Source organism: Dryobates pubescens, chromosome 10 (assembly GCF_014839835.1).
Source record: "Dryobates pubescens isolate bDryPub1 chromosome 10, bDryPub1.pri, whole genome shotgun sequence".
NCBI lineage: Eukaryota > Metazoa > Chordata > Aves > Piciformes > Picidae > Dryobates > Dryobates pubescens.
The window spans coordinates 14235254-14254713 of record NC_071621.1 but is presented as its reverse complement, the minus strand read 5'-3'; the positions used below and the strand labels follow the sequence as shown (position 1 = coordinate 14254713).

Below are 19460 nucleotides of genomic sequence, written 5' to 3'. Positions count from 1 at the left end.
TGACATGTAGGATTATTGTGTCCAGTTCTGGGCTCCCCAGGCCAAGATCATTCATCATCTAGTTTAACCCCCCCCCCCCTGCCTCCCCCCACCCCCTTTCATCTCCCCAAAACAGCTCCTACTCTCCCCACCTCTCCCCACGCCCCCCTTTATCTCCCCAAAGCAGCTCCTGCTCCCTCTACACCATCCTCCACCCTGCCTAAACAGCTCCTGCCCCCCACCACCATTTGTGCACCCATCCCAGAGCAGGGGGCAAGACCCTCACCACCCAAGATACCACACAGAGGAGCTCAGCCCCAGTAAGGAGGCCCAGCCAGCACCCACAGATGATACTGGGGGGGCTATCAAGCCTCTTCCTACTTAAGCGGGGGGGCCACCAGCCCCTTCCCCCACTCCCCCCCAGCCTTTATCGTTGTCATCACTACCACCACCTGGTGTGCACCATGGGGACTCACCAGTGATGAGAGGAGGATCCCTCAGCCTAAATGGGCTCATCTTAGGGTTTCTGCCTTTTGGGGGTGGGATTAAAAAGGAGAATAGGTGGGGAGGGCCAAGTGGCCATACCTGGGGTGGGAGGAGACTCCAACAGAGCCCAGGTGCTCTGGGATTTGAGGGGAAAAGGGGGAAAATGGGACAGAAGAAGGAGTTTTAGGGTGTCAGGGAGTGATAGGATTGAGGGGAGTGGAAAAGAAAATAGGAATGGGTAGCTTCAGATTGGATGTGAGGAAGAAATTCTTCACCGTGAGGGTGGTGAGACACTGGAACAGGTTGCCCAGGAGAGGTGGTAGAAGCCTTATCCCTGGAAGATTTTGTGGCCAAGCTGGATGTGGCTCTGAGCACTCTGCTCTAGTGTGAGGTGTCCTTGGCCATGGCAGGGGGCATTGGAACTAAATGATCCTTAAGGTCCCTTCCAACCCCAACAATTCAATGATTCTAAAACAATTTTGCAGTTTAGGCTGGATATGAGGAAGAAATTCTTCCCAGAGAGATTGGCCATTGGAAGGAGCTGACCAGGGAGGTGGTGGAGTCACTGTCTCTAGAAATGTTTAAATAGAGACTGGATAAGGCACTTAATGCCAGGGTTTAGTTGATGAGATGGTGTTGGGTGACAGGTTGGACTCGATGATATCAAAGATCTTTTCCAACCCAGTTAATTCTGTGGTAATGCTGTGATTCTGAGGGAATAGGGAACTATTGGAGAGTCCAGCACAGGGCTAAGGAGATAATGATGGGACGGGAGTACTTCTCTGACAAGGAAATGCTGATATACCTGGGGCTGTTTAGCCTGGAGAAGACTCTTATCAGTGCTTACCAACAAGGCTATGGGGCCAGACTGTTTTCAGCAGTGTCCAGTGACAGGACAAGGGGCAATAGGCACAAACTGGAACATGGGAGGTTCTACCTGAATTATTTACTGTGAGGGTGCTGGAGCCCTGGAGCAGGCTGCCCAGGGTCTCCTTCTCTGTTGTGGAGGCTGAGTTGTGGAGTATCCTTCTCTGGAGAGGGTCTAAACCTGCCTGGACATTGCGATCCCAGGCAACCTGCTGTGGGTGACCCCCCTTTAGCAGAGGGGCTGATCCTCAGAGGTCCCTTCCAACCCCCACCATTCTGTGAAACTCAGAACGCATGCGAGATGAAGCATGGAAAACAAGTGCCTGCAGCAAAACTGAAGCCCTGTGGGATGGAGACCCATGAGCCAAAGCTCATCCTGAATGGGCTTTGGTTTGATTTTTCCAGAGAGGCAGTTACATGGATCAGGATTTTTTCTTTGTCACTGCAACACGCAGCCACAATCAGATGCTTTTAAGATTCACTGCATGTCCAAGACCTTTTCTATTTCTTATCGTATCTGAGGACTTTTAAAGAGAGATAATTGACTGGTTTTCTGGGAAAGCTGAAGAAAAATAAAGTTATAATTGCTGTAATGTATAAAATAGCTGCCAGCCCCCGGGGCTCAGGAATCAGGGCTTGATGCTTTTGGGAGGTGATGGTGTGGCTCAATGCCACATTACGGCACAGAGGAAAACCACCCAGAATCGGTTTTCGGGTGTGGATTTAATGACCTTATTGTTTGCACAGAAGCGCAGTTGTCTGCAGTCCTACCCTGCACGGCATGTAACCAGTGCTAGTTTGAAGTCGTAGTGCTGGAAACGGCCAAATGTCAGCAGGGCTGATGTCAACAATGCCAGATTTATTTGCAAGAACCTGTGTTACCGCCTAAAGTTTAGGGGGTCGCAAAATACATTTGAACACACCACTTTCACATCCCAGCCAAGGCGGACGAAGTGCGCGTGGTGTTTTGTCCCCTCTTGCCACTCGTACGCCGCAGCCGGGCCATGGCGGGACGCGACAGAACTGCTTCCCCGTCGCGTAGACAAGTGCCACGAGAACTACAGCTCCCAGGCGTGCATTGCGTCTTTGCGCATGCGTCTCCTGTCTTCCTCGCGCCATCTTGGCACCCGTTTCTTCCATCTCCTCCTTTGCGCAGTGTGAAGAGTGGAGACTACAGCGCCCGGTGTGCTCCGCGGCACCCGCGCATGCGCAGTCAGTTTCGCCGCCATCTTGGCCCGGGGAAGCGCTGCCGCCGCCGCCGCCACTAAACAAACCCGAGAGCGGTACTGGGGGGGAGGAGGGGCCCTGCCGCCGAGGAGCCTTTCGATGTGCCAGGCACGGCCGGGCAGGTGGGTCCCGTTCGCCGATAGCGCCGTCGCACCTCCCCGCATTGCCCGGGGCGCTTATCCTCGAGGAGAGGGGCAGCTCCCCTTCTCCGGACGGCGGGGACCCGCCGCCCCTTCACGGGCCCGGGCCCGTGGGCAGCTCTCCGTCCACTGCCTGCAAGCTGCCGGCGCTGCTTCTGTGCCTACGCGGAGAAGCAGCGACCACGACACGCTCGCTCCCTCCCTTCCTCCCTCCTTACTGCCGGCGGGGGCCCCGGGGATGGCCGCCCCCGAGCCCGTCGGGGACCGAGCGTCGTCGGCTTCCTGCCAGTCCCCCTCAGCGAGGGCTGTGGAGGCCCCGAGAAGGGCGGGCGGGCGGACAGTTCCCGGGTGGCGACTGCCTCCGGGCGCCCTTGTAGGAGATCCTCCCTCCCTCCAGCCCCGCTCTGGAAGGTGCGACGGCGCCGGGGCTTTTGTTCCCGGTGCCCACCCCCACCCCCTCCTCCGCGCTGTGCTGCTCTCTGCCTGGGGAGCGCGCCGCGGCCGCGGGCTGGCCCAAGCCGGCTCGCTCCGCTCATCCCCGGCTCCTCTTTTTTGCTTTATTTTCTTCACGGCACCGGGGAAATGCATCTTTCTTCCCCGCCACCCCTGAAATCTCTCTGAGATGCGATCGGTCGAAGGGCTGTTCCCGTGTTTAGGGATTTTTTAGGGGGTTGGTCTTGGTTGGAATGCAAAATTTTCACAGTGCTTTTGCTATTCTGTCGTGTTATGGGCTAGTACTAAATACATTCCCCGGGGGGAAGGGAGAGTGTGCGGTTAGCTGGAAGAGTTCTTATAATAGGTGCTCTGTGCATAAAGAGAGGGAGGAGACTTGAACATCAATTCGGAGCGTTTCAGCATGGAAAAAAGGCTGGAGAAAGAGATAGGAAACTCGGTTAAAAGGCTCGGGTGATGGATCTGAGCAAGAGAGGATAGGAAATCCGTGCCCTAGTGAAACTACTGAATTCCTGCATGGCAAAGCATGCCATTACAAAGGTTGGAGCGGGGATGGGAGTGAATGTGTCTGTGGAGTTGTGAGCAAGCTGAGGAGAGTTTGCATTAATCGGCTTGGGAAATCAATACGTGATGGACTTGGCACTTACTGCATTTATATTCCTTTCTCAGCGAGGCTGAGGTCTGTGGGAGCACAGACAGGAGGCAGAGATGCCTGTGGTGTGGCCAACTCTTCTGGATCTCAGCAGAGATGAATGCAAGAGGATCCTTCGCAAACTGGGTACAGTAAGATGCAATTTGTGGGTCTGTATGTTCGCCCTCTTAGAGATTTGCCTGCCTGCTGCTTCCATGAAATACTCAAATAGATCTACAGGCAACTTACAAGTTATTTCCTGCATTTTGCATGTGTCATTGGTTTGACAGCCCTGGCTTAAAATGATGTTTGGCAGATGTTCTCTGCTTAAGCAAAATGAATAGAGGAGGATTTGGTTTGGTTAAATCTCTCATGGATGTCCTAGTCCATCTCTGCCTCGGTGTTGCAGTATTGCACTGCTGTTCTCTTCACAACTGTTAACATGCAGGAGGAGGGTCTTCATTTGGCCTTTAATGTTGTATTGGACACCTTTTTGTACCAAAAAATAAAGTGAAATCACAGAACCCTGATTTAACTGGCATTGTGGGTCCGAGTTGAAGCATTAAAGGTACTATCCATAAAGACTTAAAAGAGGAGGAACACAAAATGTGCTGGTTTGTGATTTTTGCAGTTACACAGATGTGGGGAAGTGTTAAAACAATGTTGTCACTTCACTGTCGTAACAGCAAGAGTTTTTGCTTTGTTTCAAATGTAGTTCCACATCTGAGACCCCTGCCTGCTACATACAAACTGGGAGGTTGTTTTTTTGTGCTCTGTCTTAGGAGAGGCTTTATTGTGCTCTGTACAAGGAGAGGGTGATAAAAATACTTGCTCTTTCCTCATGCATCCCTGTTTCTGGCTATCACAGAGAGAGAATCCTTTGTTAGATCATTGGTCTGACCCTGTGCAGTCATTACTGAGTTCTTAGAGGTGAATTTCTTTTCATTTAGTTAAGAATTATTTTTTTTCCCCAGGTAAATGGCACATAATGCTAGAAGGGAACTAAAAAAGCCCTGAGGCTTCTTTTCAGGCGTTCTTCTGAGGAGCATGATCTGGGAGATGATGTCAGGGAGAAAGTTGCGACTCCCTCTAACTTCCTGCGACCATTGTCACAGCTTTTTTTGTTCTCTTTGTACTTGCATATTAAAAGATGGTGTGCTGTATTTCTTAACTATTCTGAGGTTCTCCTACGTTATGAAGCCACCCACTTTATTTTCTGAGGGTTGAGAATTTCATTCTCCCTGGCTTTGCTGTTTTTATTTAGTTTCTTGGGAGTCTGGGATTTGGTGAAAGAAACTGACGCAGACACCACGCACGTCTCGGCTAAGCTGTACATCTGTTAAGGTGACAACCCTAGGTCTTAAGTGAGGCTCAAGAAGTACAAAAACTAGGAGAAAGTACAGGATGCCAGAAAATTGGGACCGGATCTGTGCTACAAAATTTTGTTAGCGTAGCTCTGCTGGCTTAGAGCGTGGAAAAAAAACCACAACACTTCCACCCCAGCTGACGGCTGTGTGCTGGCAGAACCTTGCTGATGCAGCTGAGCCAAACAGAACTGCAGCTACACCTCCTTCAATGACATAACCTAGGCTGACAGGAAGGGAAAAAAAAATAAAAATAAAAAAAGAATATGTATTTTATTTTCCCCTGGCATGAGCAGTGTTGCCACAAGGGGGCCCTGCCAGCAGAGCAGGATCAGAGCCTGGAGCAGCCGGGTCTCCTGTAGCTCTCAGTTTAAATAGACACACCACAAGCCCTGAGGGTGCAAGGAGCCTGGGCAGCATCTAATGATCATGTCCAGCAATATTCATCTTCGCTACAGAGTCCCACTTCTGCAGCTCTCAGCCCAGCCTCTCCTTTGTTGACTGTTCAGCAACTTCGTCATGAGTGAAATGCAGTGGTGTAGGTGAGGCTGAAATGCATTCTGAAGTGTGCAGTAGCCTTGTTCTGCAGTACTGGTGGTTTGTAAGTGCATAAGGGGATGGTGGTAGCACCTTGACGCTTGGATATAATGATGTTTATTTGTGAAACCTGTTTTGGTTGCTTGTGTTTTGTGTTGGAAAGAGAGAGCACACCAGGTAGCGATTGATACTGAGATGTAAGGGTGAGGAAGGTGCTGCTCTGTAATATTTGCTAGCTTCCCAAAGGTCAGAATGTGCCTCTTTAAAGCTTCAGTGTGGAGGATTCCTATTTAAAAAATGCAGACAGGACTAAAAACAAAGAATCTATTCTTACTAAATAATTACACCGTTGTATCTGAGAACTACTTAGTGTTGTTAACAGAGGAAAATAATTAGTATCTTAAATATTTTAACGTGATTGTCTAAATAAATGTTGATATTAGCAATAACCATTACATTAATTAGCAAATGTTGTCTAACTGAAGCTCTAAATGCTTCTGGAGTCACTCAGCATCCCCAGAGCAGGCTGCATAGTTAACCAAAATAACTGTGCTTTGTGTTTTGTCTCCTTAATCTGGACAGGAGAGCAGGGCTTCTTTTCACCACAATTCCTTGATTTGATTTGTAAATTAGCTCTTTGGAATCCTAAGCTGAAATCTTTTCAGAATGGCATTAGTCTGTCTTTTGCAGCAAACTTCAGAGGTGTGAGGTTTTGCCCAGCCCCTTTTATTCTTGCCTTTCTTTTTCTTTTTGGTTAACTGGGATGTGTCCTGGGGTCCGTTATAGTGGGCTGCAGGCACGGGGGGGGGGCGAATAAAAGGCACCAATGAAAGTATCCAAACACCCTGGAGCAGGTTGCCCAGGGAGGTGGTAGATGCCTCATCCCTGGAAGTTTTTAAGGCTAGGCTGGTTTAGCTCTGAGCAACCTGATCTAGTGTGAGGTTTCCCTGCCTATGGCCGGGGGGTTGGAACTGGATGATCTTTGAGGTCCCTTCCAACCCTGACAGTTCTGTGATGCTATTTCTGGTTTAAAGCAGGAGCTTCAGCAGGGTTTCCTTAATCTCTGCTAAGCATTAGAATAGCAAGTCATCCTTTGGCAAATTAGCAGACTCTGTTATTTGCATTGGGTGTATTTCACCCTGCTTAGTAGGACAAAATTCAGCAGTTGGTAGCTTTTAACTATTTCTTGAAATCCTGATGGCATGATGAATCACCTGGAATTCCACATTTACATTAAATCAGAGTTGTGGTTTTGTGACTTAATGCTGATTGCTCTGCACTGAAGAATATCCTGGTTGTTTCTCTTGTGTTAAGCAAGTTTAATTCAGTCTGTTGCCTTCTTTTCAGCTTTAAGCAGTTGCACATATCCAGTAAATGGGCATAAAAGATTATGATGATCGTATTTAACAAACTTGAGCTGATGCTCTCCATGCTAATTAAAAAAAGCCATTAAGGAAAAAAAAAACAGGTGCTGCTTTGATGGTGTATTTCTCTTGCAAGCCAAGCTTTTCCAGGGAACTTCATAATGATGCCTGGTAAAGATTTTCTTCTCCTGCTTCTAGAGAGTTCTGAGCTGCTCTCCAAATTCAAGGACTGTTTCTTCAAGTTTTGTGGTTGAACTGTCAGCTCAGAGAGAGAGAGAGAGAGCTTGAAATATTTGGTTGGGTTTATAAACCAGATAATCCTCTGTGATGATACAATTGTTTCATAGAAAAGCTGTGCACTGCAGAGTAATTGACTGAGAGAGTTCTAAATCATCAGTCTCTTTCCAAAAGCATTAAATAATTGAAAGACATGTTCCTCTTAATGATTTTGAAAATTAATAGAATGCTGTCAGTAAGACTGAAAATAACATTTTATTTCTTTGTGCTGCTTTGCTGTGAGCATTAAATGGGAACACTGTTTGCTCTAATCCTTCAGAACTGGAGGCATATGCAGGTGTCATCAGTGCCTTACGTGCACAGGGAGACCTTACGAAAGAGAAGAAGGATCTTCTTGGAGAACTCTCTAAAGTGCTTAGGTAACCTTGACCTTTGTGAAATAAGAACTGATGACCTGTTTTCTTCTAAGGTATTGTGTGAATCACACACACACAATCCCAGCATGATAGGGGATGGAAGGGACCTCTGGAGATTGCCTAGTTCAACCTCCCTGCTAAAGCAGGGTCACCCGCAGCAAGTTGCACCGGATTGCATCCAGGCAAGGCTGGAATCTCTCCAGAGAAGGAGATTGCACAGCCTCTCTGGGCAGCCTGCTCCAGTGTTCTGGCACCCTCAAACTAAAGTTTTTCCTCACGTTTAGGTGGAACTTCTGTGTTCCAGTTTGTGCCCATTACACCTTGTCTTGTCACTGGGCACCACTGAAAAGAGTCTGGCCCCATCCTTTTGTCCCCCTCCTTTTAGATACTGATCATCATTAAGAAGATGCCCTCTCAGTCTGCTCTTCTCCAGGCTAAAGAGTCCCAGATCTCTGAGCTCCTCCACACAGGGGAGAGATTCCAGTCCATCATCTTTGTAGCCAGCAAAACTCATCTCAGAGAGAGTAATCTTGTGAAGATTTAATTCCTATTCTGCTGTAAGTCTTAATGAGGAAAAGAGGTGTACTTCTGTGCTGGGAGCTTAAGTGTTTTGGTGGTGTTTTGGGAGATCCTGAGTGTTAAAAGGATTACATCCAGCTCAGGAGTATGAACAAGCTTGGAGTTTCCTCAAGGCAGGGCCTTTTGTGCTGAGGTTGCATCAAGAAAGAACTTTCAATGTTCTGTGTAAATTTTTTACCACATGCTTTAAATGTATTGCTCTCATTGGGAGCTTGGATTGTAGTTGCTTTGCAGGGCTGCCCAATGAGAAGTAATGGCATGAATGAGGGGATTGAGTGGAGCCTCAGCAAGTTTGCTGATGATATGAAACTGCTGGAGTGGCAGACACCCTGTCAGATTATGCTGCCATGCAAGCAGATCTGGCCAGGCTGGAGAGCTGGGTGAAGGCAAACCTCATGAGGTTCAGTAAGGACAAGTGCAGAGTTCTGCATCTGGGGAGTAGTAATAGCAGGCACACTGGTGTGCGCACAGAGTTTGTCCTGCTGGAAAACGGCTCAGTGGAGAAAAACCTTGGAGTCCTAGTGGAGAGCAGGTTGTCCATGGGACAGCAATGTGCCCTTGTGGCAGAAGGCCAATGGCATCCTGGAGTGCATCAAGAAAAGTGTGTCCAGCAAGTCTAGGGAGGTTCTCCACCTGCTGTGCCCTGGTGAGATCACACCTGGAATACTGAGTCCAGTTTTAGGCTCCCCAATTCAAGAGAGACAGGGATCTGTTGGAGGGAGTCCAATGGGGAGCTTTGGAGACTTGGAACATCTCTCCTCTGAAGGAAAACTGAGAGACCTGGGACTGTTTAATCTGGAGAAGAGAAGGCTAAGAGGGGATCTGATCAATGTCTATAAATATCTGAGGGGATGTCAAGATGAAGGTGATGGTCTCTTTTGGGTCTTGCCCAGTGATAGGCCAATGACCAGCAGGTACAAGCTAGAACATAGGTGGTTCCGCCTCAACACAAGGAGACACTTGTTTATGGTAAGGATGACAGAGCACTGGGGCAGGCTGCCCTGAGAGCTTGTGGAGTCTGCTTCTCTGGAGACTTTCAAAAGCCTTCTGGATGCGTTCCTGTGTGACCTGCCCTAGGTGATCCTGCTTTGGCATGGGGGTTGGACTCGATGCCCACTGGAAGTCCCTTCCAACCCCTGTGATTCTGTTATTTTGTGATTCCAAGATGCTTGGGACCAATACCCTGTCTCATCTTTTTTCTCGCTTCAATAGCAAAAGTTGAAGTGACAACCTCTTAAGTGCAAATGCCCCTTTTGTCTGTTTGAGTAGGTTATTCATAAGTTCAGTTTTAGCTGGAAATTGGAGATAAATGCTCCTGTCTCCCTCTGACTAAAATACATGGCTGGTTTCTCTAACAGTATTTCCACGGAGCGGCACCGCGCCGAAGTTCGCAGAGCAGTGAATGATGAACGGCTAACGACCATCGCACACAAGTAAGTTAGGGGTCATTTTCTCCATGGTTTTCAAAGGTACCCTTTAGAAAATCCATTATCCCTTCACTGAAGGATAGAACTTGGAAGATGGATGGTGGTTTAAAAGAACAATAGTTACAGCAATTCTTTCGTCTATACACTGCTTTATCAGATTGACATCAGAAGACTGGAAGGAGATCTTTAGTTGCAGTTGGGATTTGAAGGCTTCTCCTTCACTGTATAACTGCAACAGTAGATTTTAATTTAATTCAATTTTATTTTATTTTTGTTTGATCTCAGGTTGCCCAAAGAAATTGTGGAGGTTCCTACCCTGGAAGTGTTCAAGGTTAGGTTGGGTTAGGCCTTAAGCAATGTTGTCTAGTGTAGGTGTCCTTGCCCATGGCAGGAGGGCTGAAACTAGGTGATCTTTTAAGGTCCCTTTCAACCCAAACTATTCTATGATTCAATTCAAGAGAGACAGGGATCTGATGGAGAGAGTCCAATGGAGAGCTGCAAGAGTGACTGGGGAACTTGAACTCCTATGAAGAAAGACTGGGAGACCTGGGGCTACTTGTTTTGAGAGCCAAAGGCTGAGAGATCTTATTAGTGTCTATAAATATCTGAGGAGTGGATGCCAAGGCTCTTTTGGGTGGTGCCCAGTGATAGGACAAGGAACAATGGGTACAATCTAGAACACCTCAACATAAGGAGAAACTTCTTTGGTGTGAGGGTGCTGGAGCCCTGGAACAGGCTGCCCGGAGAAGTTGTAGAATCTCCTCTGGAGACTTTTAAAACTTGCCTGGATGCATTCCTGTGTGGTCTGCCCTAGGTGATCCTGCTTTGGCAGGGAGATTGGGCTTGATCTCTGAAGGTCCCTTCCAACCCCTGACATTCTGTGATTTTATGATTCAAGAGCTTTCTGTAAGACAGACCAGAAGAAACCACAAAAATGATGGAGTGAAACATTTTCCTTATGAGGAAAGACTGAGGGAGCTGGGGCTCTTCAGCTTGGAGAGGAAGAGACTGAGGGGTGACCTCATTAATGTTTATAAAGATGTGCAGGGTGAGTGCCAAGAGGATGGAGCCAGGCTCAGCTCAGTGATGCCCAATGACAGCACAAAGGGCAATGGTGGAAGCTGAGGCATAGGAAGTTCCATGGAAACAGGAGGAAAAGTTTTTTTGCAGTAAGGGTGACAGAACAGTGGAACAGGCTGCCCAGGGGGGCAGTGGAATCTCCCTCTCTGGAGATACTCCAAACCTACCTGGATGTGTTCCTGTGTGATCTGGTCTAGGTGATTCTGCTCTGGCAGGGGAGTTGGACTGGATAATCTTTCAAGATCCCTTCCAGTCCTTAACATTCCGTGATTCTGTGAATACGTATGAGGAGCGCTGTAGTGTATCAGGATGTAACAGCAGAGCAGATCTGCATTTTCCCAGCTAATTTGTGGTGGATTTTGCTGCAACTTGCCTGCCATAATTCACTTGAGGAGTTGTTTTTCCAGCATACATTAATACCTAAAATGAGTTGATTTGCTTAAGAACATAGCAGCATGGAAAAAAATGACTTGCAATCTTGGTTTTGCTGATTTGACAAATGGCTGTTGTGAAACAATCAAAGCCTTCTAGATAAGACCATCATTTTTGGGAAACCTTCTTTGTACATACTAGGAGTGGGAGAAAATTAAAGCAGCAGGCTGGTTTCTGTTGAGGAGGATGCTCAGGGTTTATTTCTTGAGTGTTCTGTTACTTTGAGACTAGTAAGTCTGAAAACATATTTTGAATATTCAGGTAAAACAAGATTTGTGTGAGGAGGTGAGAGGATTCCCTGTAATATAACCAATTTCAGTAGTCTTTCGTGAAATCCATTGGATGAGTAGGTATTTCTGAAATCCAGAAGTAGAGAGGGCCCAACAGAGGGCAGCAAAGATGCTGAGGGGCCTGGAGAGTCTTTGTGGGGAGGAAAGGCTGAGAGACCTCTGGGGCTGTTAAGCCTGGAGAAGAGCAGCCTGAAGGGATTTTCTCAGTGCTCAGCAGGGTTGGGTGTAAAGAAGATGAGTCCAGTCTCTTTTCAGTGTTGCGCAGTGACAGGACAAGGGGCAATGGGCACAAATTGGAACACAGGAAATGCCACCTGAACATGAGGAAAAATTTCTCTGAGAGTGACAGAGACCAGGCTGTCCAGAGAGGTTGTGGAGTCTCCTCCTCTGGAGAGATTCCAGACTCATCTGGATGTGATTCAGCACAACCTGCTGTGGGTGACCCTGTTTTAGCAGGGGGTTGGACTAGATGATCTTCAGAGGTTACTTCCAACCTCCACCGTTCTGCAAGTCTGTGATTCTCCCTGAATAGTAGCTAATCTAATATTGGGGGGGGTTGAGTGTGACATCCACACACTTCTGTTCCTTGAAGGGCTCTGTAAAACAAAACAGTGCAAGAAGCAGGAACTCTTACATTCTCTGTAGGAGGGTTTCTACATCAGATAGGAAGAATGCTAAGGGCTTTCATGGAATGAAGACAGTTAGAGATTATTGCTCAAATTGGGCTTTAGAATCATAGAACAGCTTGAATTTGAAGGGACCTTAAAGATCATCCAGTTCCAACCACCTGCCATGAGCAGGGACACCTCCTGCTAAACCAGGTTGCTCAGCCTAATCTTAAACACTTCCAGGGATGAGGTGTCTACAACTTCACTGAGCAACCTGTTCTAGTGTCTCACCACGTTCACAGTGAACAACTTCCTGACATACAATCTGAATCTACCCTTGTGTAGTTTAAAACCATTGCCTCTTCCTATCACAGGCTCTTCTAAAGTCTCTCTTTAACTTTCCTGTAGGCACCCTTCAGGTACTGGAAGGCCACTATAAAAGTGTCCCCAGAGCCTTCTCCAGGCTGAACAGCTCCAGGTCTCAGCCTGTCTTTGTAGGTGAGGTGCTCCAGCCCTCTGATTATACTTGTGGTCCACTTCTGGTTCCATGCCCCTGCATTGGGGGCTGCAGAGCTGGACATGGTACTCATTTGTACCACAAGGTACCTGCTGTGGTGCCTTTCTGGGGAAGGGGGCAGGAACAACTCTGCTGCAAGAACAGGCTAGGGGAGCTGGAGTTGTTAGGCCTAGAGAAAAGAAGGCTCTGGGCGGGGACCGAATAATGACCTTTCACTGCCTGAAGGGGGCTACAACACAGCTGCAGAAGGGCCTGTTTCCAAAGGCCTACAATGATAGGATCAAGTGTAATGATTTGAAATCAGAGAAGTGGAGATTTTGGTTGGACATTAGGAAGAAGTTTTTTACTGTGAGGGTGGTGGAACACTGGACCAGGCTGCCCAGGGAGCTGGTGGAGGCCCCATCCTTGTTGATACTCAAGGTGAGGCTGGGCAGGGCCCTGGGCAGCCTGGTCTAAAGGAGGGCTTCCCTGCTTGCTGCAGAGGGACTGGACTAGATGACCTGTGGATGTCCCTTCCAACCCTTGCCATTCTATGAAATAAAGGTTGGTGTTCCATGATGTTAAAATAAACAGTGGTACAGCTCCGTCTCAGCAGCGTCTGGAGAGCCTGTGGTTCAGAGCTGCTGAAACTGCCTGTTAGCCTTTAGCTGCTTAAGAAAAGGGCACTTCAATAGGATCACAGAATCAACCAGGTTGGAAAAGACCTCAGAGATCATCAATTCCAACCTACTACCTAACACCTCTTGACAACTAAACCATGGCTCCAGGTGCCATGTCCAATCCTTTTTTGAACAACTCCAGGGACAGTGACTCCACCACCTCCCTGGGCAGCACATCCCAATGGCCAGTTACTCTTTCTGGGAATAACTTTCTCCTCACTCTGAGCCTAAACCTCCCCCAGCACAGCTTGAGACTGTGTCCTCTTGTTCTGCCGCTGGTTGCCTGGGAGAAGAGACCAACCTCCACCTATTTACAACCTCCTTTCAGGTAGTTGTGGAGAGCAATAAGGTCTTCCCTCAGCCTCCTCTTCTCCAGGCTAAGCAACCCCAGCTCTCTCAACCTCTCCTCACAGGGCTTGTGCTCAAGGCCTCTCCCCAGCCTTGTTGTCCTTCTCTGGACACGTTCAAGTGTCTCAATGTCCTTCTTAAATTGAGGAGCCCAGAACTGGACACAGGACTCAAGGTGTGGCCTAACCAGTGCTGAGCACAGGGGCAGAATGACCTCCCTGCTCCTGCTGTCTACACTAGTATAAGAATGCTGAGTATTTTGCAAACTCATCAGAGTACTCATAGAAAGTTCTTTTCTCTTTAGCATGTCTGGACCAAACAGCTCTTCGGAATGGTCTATAGAAGGTCGTCGCCTGGTGCCGCTGATGCCCCGGCTCGTTCCGCAGACGGCTTTTACCGTCACCGCCAACGCTGTTGCCAATGCAGCTGTTCAGCACAACGCCTCTCTTCCAGTTCCTGCAGAAACTGGGAACAAAGAAGGTGAGAGAAAAAGCTGGGGCTCTGCCTACAGTCTGTGGGAATTGACAAATCATGGCAAGAGTATAAATTGGTACCTTGGTTTTGCTGTGTTAGATATTTAACCACCCAAATCCTTCTCGCATTCCTAGAAATGCAGATAAAATGCTGGGTGGGTTGGTTGGTTTGTTTTAAAGATGCTTTTGTGTCACCTGCAACATAAATCTGTCAACTGTTGTGTTGGTGAGTACACAGGCAGCTGAAATAAAGACAAATTGCCAGGCACTGGGGAAATTTGCTGGTTACCTTCTGAAACTATAAAGCCATGCCTATGTGGGCCACTGGCTTAAGAGCTTGTAAAGTTCTTTATGTGGTGAAAGATTTTTCAGAGCATTTACAGAATTTAAGTAGTTTCTGGTGACAGTCAAGAGGATTTTGTTGGTTTTCTTTTTGTTGTTTATTTTGCTTCAGATTGAGTATGCAGATTTAAGTGTTTAAAGAGTTCTTCCTGCTTTCCCTATGTCTTTTAAAGCATCCTGGTACACGTTCCACCTAGCTCAGACTGGAATTATGCTTCATGGAACTGAAGAATGTGTTAACACTTCTTGAAACAGGCTGCTTTATTTTGGTTTTGTGAGAAATACTGGATCATTGTACTGCTACTTATGAGCAGCACTTTAAAAAGGCTGAATAGCAAAATCACTTGTTCACTACTGAAGGAATACTTTGGTTTCTTCAACTGAGTTACCCTTGAGGAAAGGCAACTAGTTGTTTTCTGTCAGTTACGAATCTAGATGGGATCATTTACAGAAAAGCAAAAAAAAGATCAAAATACTGAAGGAATGCTGAAATGAAAAATAGCAAACTCTTAAGCAAAGCATCAGTTTAATACAAATAAAGTCTAGAGCAAGCAGCACAAATTTCTGGGGATGGGTGGAGGGGAGGTTAGATTTCTATGTTTTCATTGAAGGCCATTAATTCCATGCTTAGGTCAGATTGGGGAGTGTTAGAGAGTAATAGGACTGAGAGGCAAAGATGTGGATAATGGCCCAATAAGCCTTTGGCTTCCATGTCAGTTGTTAAATAGCAATAGAATAATAGGATTCTGCACGTCGGTTATATGGAAGGTGTCTTTTCTCCTCTTCAGTGGTGGTTTGCTATTCCTACACAAGTACCACTTCAACCCCAACATCTACCCCTGTTCCAAGTGGCAGTGTAGCAACAGTGAAGTCCCCCAGACCTGCCAGTCCAGCCTCCAATGTAGTCGTCTTGCCAAGTGGAAGTACTGTTTACGTCAAAAGTAAGTGACACTGGCGACTGATTAACCAAAGGGAAAGAAAGGGACAGTCCTGTGGCTGAAGTGTGGACTGATTTAAACACTCTGACCCTGGGCAAACCATTTAGTAGCTTTATGCCTTTGTTTAGTCTAAAGAATGAATTTATTGCTTCCCTTTCTTCAGAGAAGTTGTGTTCAGGATAAACTCCCAAACTTCAAAATGCCTGAAGGGAGCAGTAATGGCGAGGGCAACAAGAGTGAAAAGTGGTTTGCAGATAAAATGTAAGAATTGCTGTGTATCAGTGGATTGCTGATCCAGCTTTCTTCAGAACTTGGCTTTAAGGTGGCTCTGCTGGTTGCTTCTGCAGAGGACTTGCCTCTTCCTTCTGCTTAAATAATGCATAGTAGTCATTTGAGTTAAAATGGGTCCCTCCTTTTCACTGTCATATTTGACCTAGATTTTTTTTAGAACGCAGTAGTTTGACAAGCATTTGTGTGCCTACTTAACTATGTCTGGGCATTTTGAGGTTTATTTGGAACCAAATCTTACTGAGACTTGCATTCCTGTGCAGCTGTGAAAACTCCAGACAAAAATCTCACCAGATACCCATCTTCCTGTATTTAAATTTGGAAGTCCAGGGTATAACATCTAGAAACAATGATTTTTATAGCCTTCTTTCTTTGAGTAATAAATCAGCTAAAAAGGATCTATGTCCTTGTCCATATCCCCAGCTCATCAAAGACAGCTTAATAATTAAAAATGTTTCCTTCTGTCTTTATTTGCTGTTTATCAGCATGCAGGTAACAAATAAGGAATGTTGAAGTTGCTAAGTACTGGCTTTATGCTTGCTGTGGCTACTTCACATACTTTATAAATTGATTCTCTATTCTCTATGGGCAGTGTTTATATAAACTTTTTAACTACTCAGAAATGTCACATTGTGCATTAATATGCACAGTGCAAACCTGCAAAGCACCATTTTTAATGGCTGTTCCAGCCCACAGAGCCTATTACATCTAAGAATTTTCTTTCTTCTGATTTAATACACTAATCACTCAGCTTTAGTTTAAAGGTTTAGGGGAAAATGTTCTTAACCTCTTAAAAATTTAATTTAGACCTCTGTTGAGTGATTACATGGTAATGAGAATAAAAGTAGTCTAGACACATGATGAAGGGGTGAAAGATTCTCATTTTTATTCTGTCCAGCCCTAGATTTTACTTTTTCTTTCTCTTTTCACATGCTGCCTTTCCCCCCCCACCATGAAGAAACCATGTGTCTTTCAGAATGTGATCTATCAGCCACATTAATTTTAACAAACCTGCTGAAGAGCAAGCTCAGGAAGGGCCTGAGTTACAGTTGTGACTTTGCCACTTATCTGTTATGTGACCTCATCCAAGCCACAGTCTGATTGAGCCATTAACGTCTCCAAGCCTCTGCTTCCTTGCTTATCAAGTGTGACTTACAGTGGAGCTGTATTTCTGTTTAGCTAAATGCTTGTGGAAAACTTTGTACCAGTGCAGTTTCCTATATGGTATCTTAAGGGGTCCTACAGGAAAACTTCTGTAGGGCTTTTGAGGGTGTCAGGTAGTGATAGGACTAGGGGGAATGGAGCAAAACTAGAAGTGGGGAGATTCACATTGGATGTCAGGAAGAAGCTCATCACCATGAGGGTGGTGAGACACTGGAACAGGTTGCCCAGGGAGGTGGTAGAAGTCCCATCCCTGGAGGTTAAGTCTATGCTGGATGTGTCTCTGAGCAGCCTGATCTAGTGTGAGGTGTCCTTGCCCATGGCAGGGGGGTTGGATCTAGATGATACTTGAGATCCCTTCCAACCCTAACAATTCTATGATTCATGTTTTTGCAGAACCCCAGCAGTAACTGACATAAAATAATGTTCTGCTACTTTAATCTCAATTCCATGCTTCTGTATTGTAGTGGTTTGGAGGTTATTTATGGATCAAGACCACAAATAAATAGTTTTCTCTTATTTCTTGGTAGTCCACCAAAAAACCCTGTGTCCTAACTTCCTGGCTGCGTGTGGGTTTTTGATTAAGATGGATTCTGAAATACCTGCACATTTTCAGTGTGACTGTGACCTCACAGTTTGCATAGTGCACTCACAGTAATGGTGTAAAGTCATTTACTCACAGATTGATAAAATGGTTTAAAGATCATCTAGTTCAAACCACCTTGCCATGGGTAGGGATACCTTCCACTACACCAGGTTGATCAAGGCCTTGTCCAACCTGGCCATGAACACCTCCAGGGAAGAGGTATTCACAACCTCCCTTGGCAGCCTGTTCCAGTGTCTCACCATCCTCACTGTCAACAATTTCTTCCTAATCTCCAGTCTAAATTTCCCTCCTTCCAGCTTCAATCACTACAAGCCCTATCAGTTGCCCTATCACTACAAGCCCTTGTAAAAAGTTCCTCCCCAGTTTTCTTGTAATCCCCCCCCTTCAGGTACTGGAAAGCTGCTCTAAGGTTTCCTTGGGTCCTTCTTTTTTCCAGCCTGAAGAGCCCAACTCTCCCAGCCTGTCCCCATAGGGGAGGTGTAAACATCAAGTGTTTGGTATGAAGCACAAGTGCACGACCCCTAGGTTATTTCCCAAACAAAACCCCAATTCATCAGTGAAAGAGCTTTTATAAATAGAAATGTTATTGCCATACCTTGTGCTACTGTTGACATAACCACTGAGGGTGTTGATGACACCACAGCAGTCACAGCAATAGTATTGGCAGTACAGGAAGGAGTGGAACAGCTGCTACTGCTGCTGCTGCTGGTAGTGACCAAAGAGGACTGGGAAGCTGTTATAACCACTGGCTGCTTCTGAGTAGTTGAGGCAATGACAGATGTTGGGACAAGTTTCACAACTGCTGGATGTTTGGTACAAAAGTTGAGCTTACAGAATACAGAACTAACCAGGTTGGAAAAGACCTTTGATATCATGGAGTCCAACCTATCACCCAACACCATCTAATCAACTAAACCATGGCACTAAGAGCCTTATCCAGGCTCTTTTTAAACACTTCCAGGCTTGGTGACTCCACCATCTCCCTGGGCAGCCCATTCCAATGGCAAATCACTCTTTCTGTGAAGAATTTCTATTACTACCATCTGTGTTGTCCTCTTGTAACAAAATCTCAGCTTTATAGATGGAAATCACCGCTATCCTTGCTCAGGGCCATAAAGCAAACTGTTGATCAGGGCTTTGAAATCCAGACTCACAGATCCACACTTCATCTGTGCTGCTACAGCCAGCTACAACTATTGTTGGGCGTTCAAAGCCAACTTAAAATACAGCCTTTGCTTCTCTTTTCTACTTCAGTTTTCAGTCCTTTGTGTGGACACAGCTGTCAGCCTTCTGAAGACTACCTGCAAATGAGCTGGTACTTGTACTAAGAGAGGAAACCCATCTTTCAGAAATCACTTGCTGTGCTACTGGACACTTTCTTCTCCATGTTAATTCCTGCATTTTCACTTTCCAAATGCCAGAATTTTGAGTTATTTTAATGAGAGATTGACTGTAGTTAGATCTTGACCTTAATTAGAGTTTGCTTGAGTTATCAGTAAGACTGCTTTTTTACCATGACAGCATTTTTTGTCTGTAAGCCCCAGGCATACAGAACATCCTCTTCAGTCCTGTTTTATATAAGGGGATTGTGTATTTTCTGCTTATCTATGGTTTTGAACTGTTTAACACTGGCTTCTTTGGTCAACAGAGATACTACCCCATAGCAGTAAGAGATTTTCAAAGTAATTTAACTATCTTTTAATTAAATCTTTTATGATGACAATCTTTTTAGCAAGACCTGTAACAGCAGGGTGTGGTGGTTTTAAAGTGAAAAAGGGGATATTTAGACTAGATATAAGGAAGAAATGTTTTACAGTGAGGGTGTTACCCAGACAGGTGGTAGATGCCCCATCCCTGGAAACATTCAAGGCCAGGTGAGGGGTTTGAGCAACCTGATCTAGTTGAAGATGTCCCTGCTGGCTGCAGAGGGCAGTAACCTTGGAATTTCTCTTTACCCTAAATCATTCTATGATTCATTTTATGAATTCTTTGCCTACTTAAGAGCATTTT

At 46.2% G+C, this 19460-nt stretch overlaps 1 protein-coding gene across 1 annotated transcript; it reads left to right on the top strand.

Moving 5' to 3' along the window:
* The first annotated feature begins 2563 nt into the window (after nucleotides 1–2563).
* EMSY (EMSY transcriptional repressor, BRCA2 interacting) lies at nucleotides 2564–15405 on the top strand. Its single transcript, XM_054164844.1, has 6 exons — nucleotides 2564–2681; nucleotides 3822–3930; nucleotides 7605–7704; nucleotides 9639–9713; nucleotides 13946–14121; nucleotides 15245–15405. Exons 2-6 carry the CDS (start codon nucleotides 3861–3863, stop codon nucleotides 15403–15405), a joined length of 582 nt encoding a protein of 193 aa, XP_054020819.1. The 5' UTR covers nucleotides 2564–2681; nucleotides 3822–3860.
* Nucleotides 15406–19460: the final 4055 nt, after the last annotated feature.

Excerpts from the sequence above, each read along its gene's own strand:
- EMSY (XM_054164844.1), top strand. The coding sequence starts at position 3,861 with ATGCCTGTGGTGTGGCCAACTCTTCTGGATCTCAGCAGAGATGAATGC. Across the intron at positions 9,714-13,945 it reads CTAACGACCATCGCACACAA|CATGTCTGGACCAAACAGCT; the intron begins GTAAGTTAGGGG and ends TTTTCTCTTTAG. Across the intron at positions 14,122-15,244 it reads AGAAACTGGGAACAAAGAAG|TGGTGGTTTGCTATTCCTAC; the intron begins GTGAGAGAAAAA and ends TCTCCTCTTCAG.